General features: G+C 39.4%; 1 protein-coding gene across 1 annotated transcript in view; it reads left to right on the top strand.

Annotated features, from left to right (window-relative positions):
- LOC125504514 overlaps nucleotides 1–320 on the top strand; it is a gene marked incomplete at both ends in the record, with an annotated part of 2182 nt that overhangs the window by 377 nt on the left and 1485 nt on the right. Inside the window, 1 exon segment of the mRNA XM_048666639.1 lies at nucleotides 1–320. Within this exon segment, the coding sequence (XP_048522596.1) occupies nucleotides 1–320 (320 nt within the window).

The following is a 320-nucleotide window of genomic DNA, read 5'->3' as shown; positions in this document are numbered from 1 at the left end:
AGTGTTCCGAACGACATAACACCCTACTTCATTTCGAAACTCCTCAATTTGCAAATCATTTATCAATTAATCAACGCAATCATTCACAGTTGCCCACAGCAGGTACAAATGATAGCTCCTTCAATTCACCTTTCGACCTCACTCAATCTCAATCAGTGGTCAATCATATTAAGTCAGAACCATACATCATGCTTTCTACTGCAATCATTTCAGTTCTTGACAGAAATGGTAAACCACATTCGTGCAGGGTTCTATTGGACAACTGTTCGCAATCAAACTTCATTACGAGTTCTATGTGTTCGAAACTTCGCCTTTCAACC

Source organism: Dendroctonus ponderosae, unplaced genomic scaffold, assembly GCF_020466585.1.
Source record: "Dendroctonus ponderosae isolate FM_Combo_2020 unplaced genomic scaffold, Dpon_F_20191213v2 Dpon_F_20191213_1, whole genome shotgun sequence".
NCBI lineage: Eukaryota > Metazoa > Arthropoda > Insecta > Coleoptera > Curculionidae > Dendroctonus > Dendroctonus ponderosae.
Note: the sequence above shows the minus strand (reverse complement) of the source record. Positions and strands in the feature narration are given on the sequence as shown.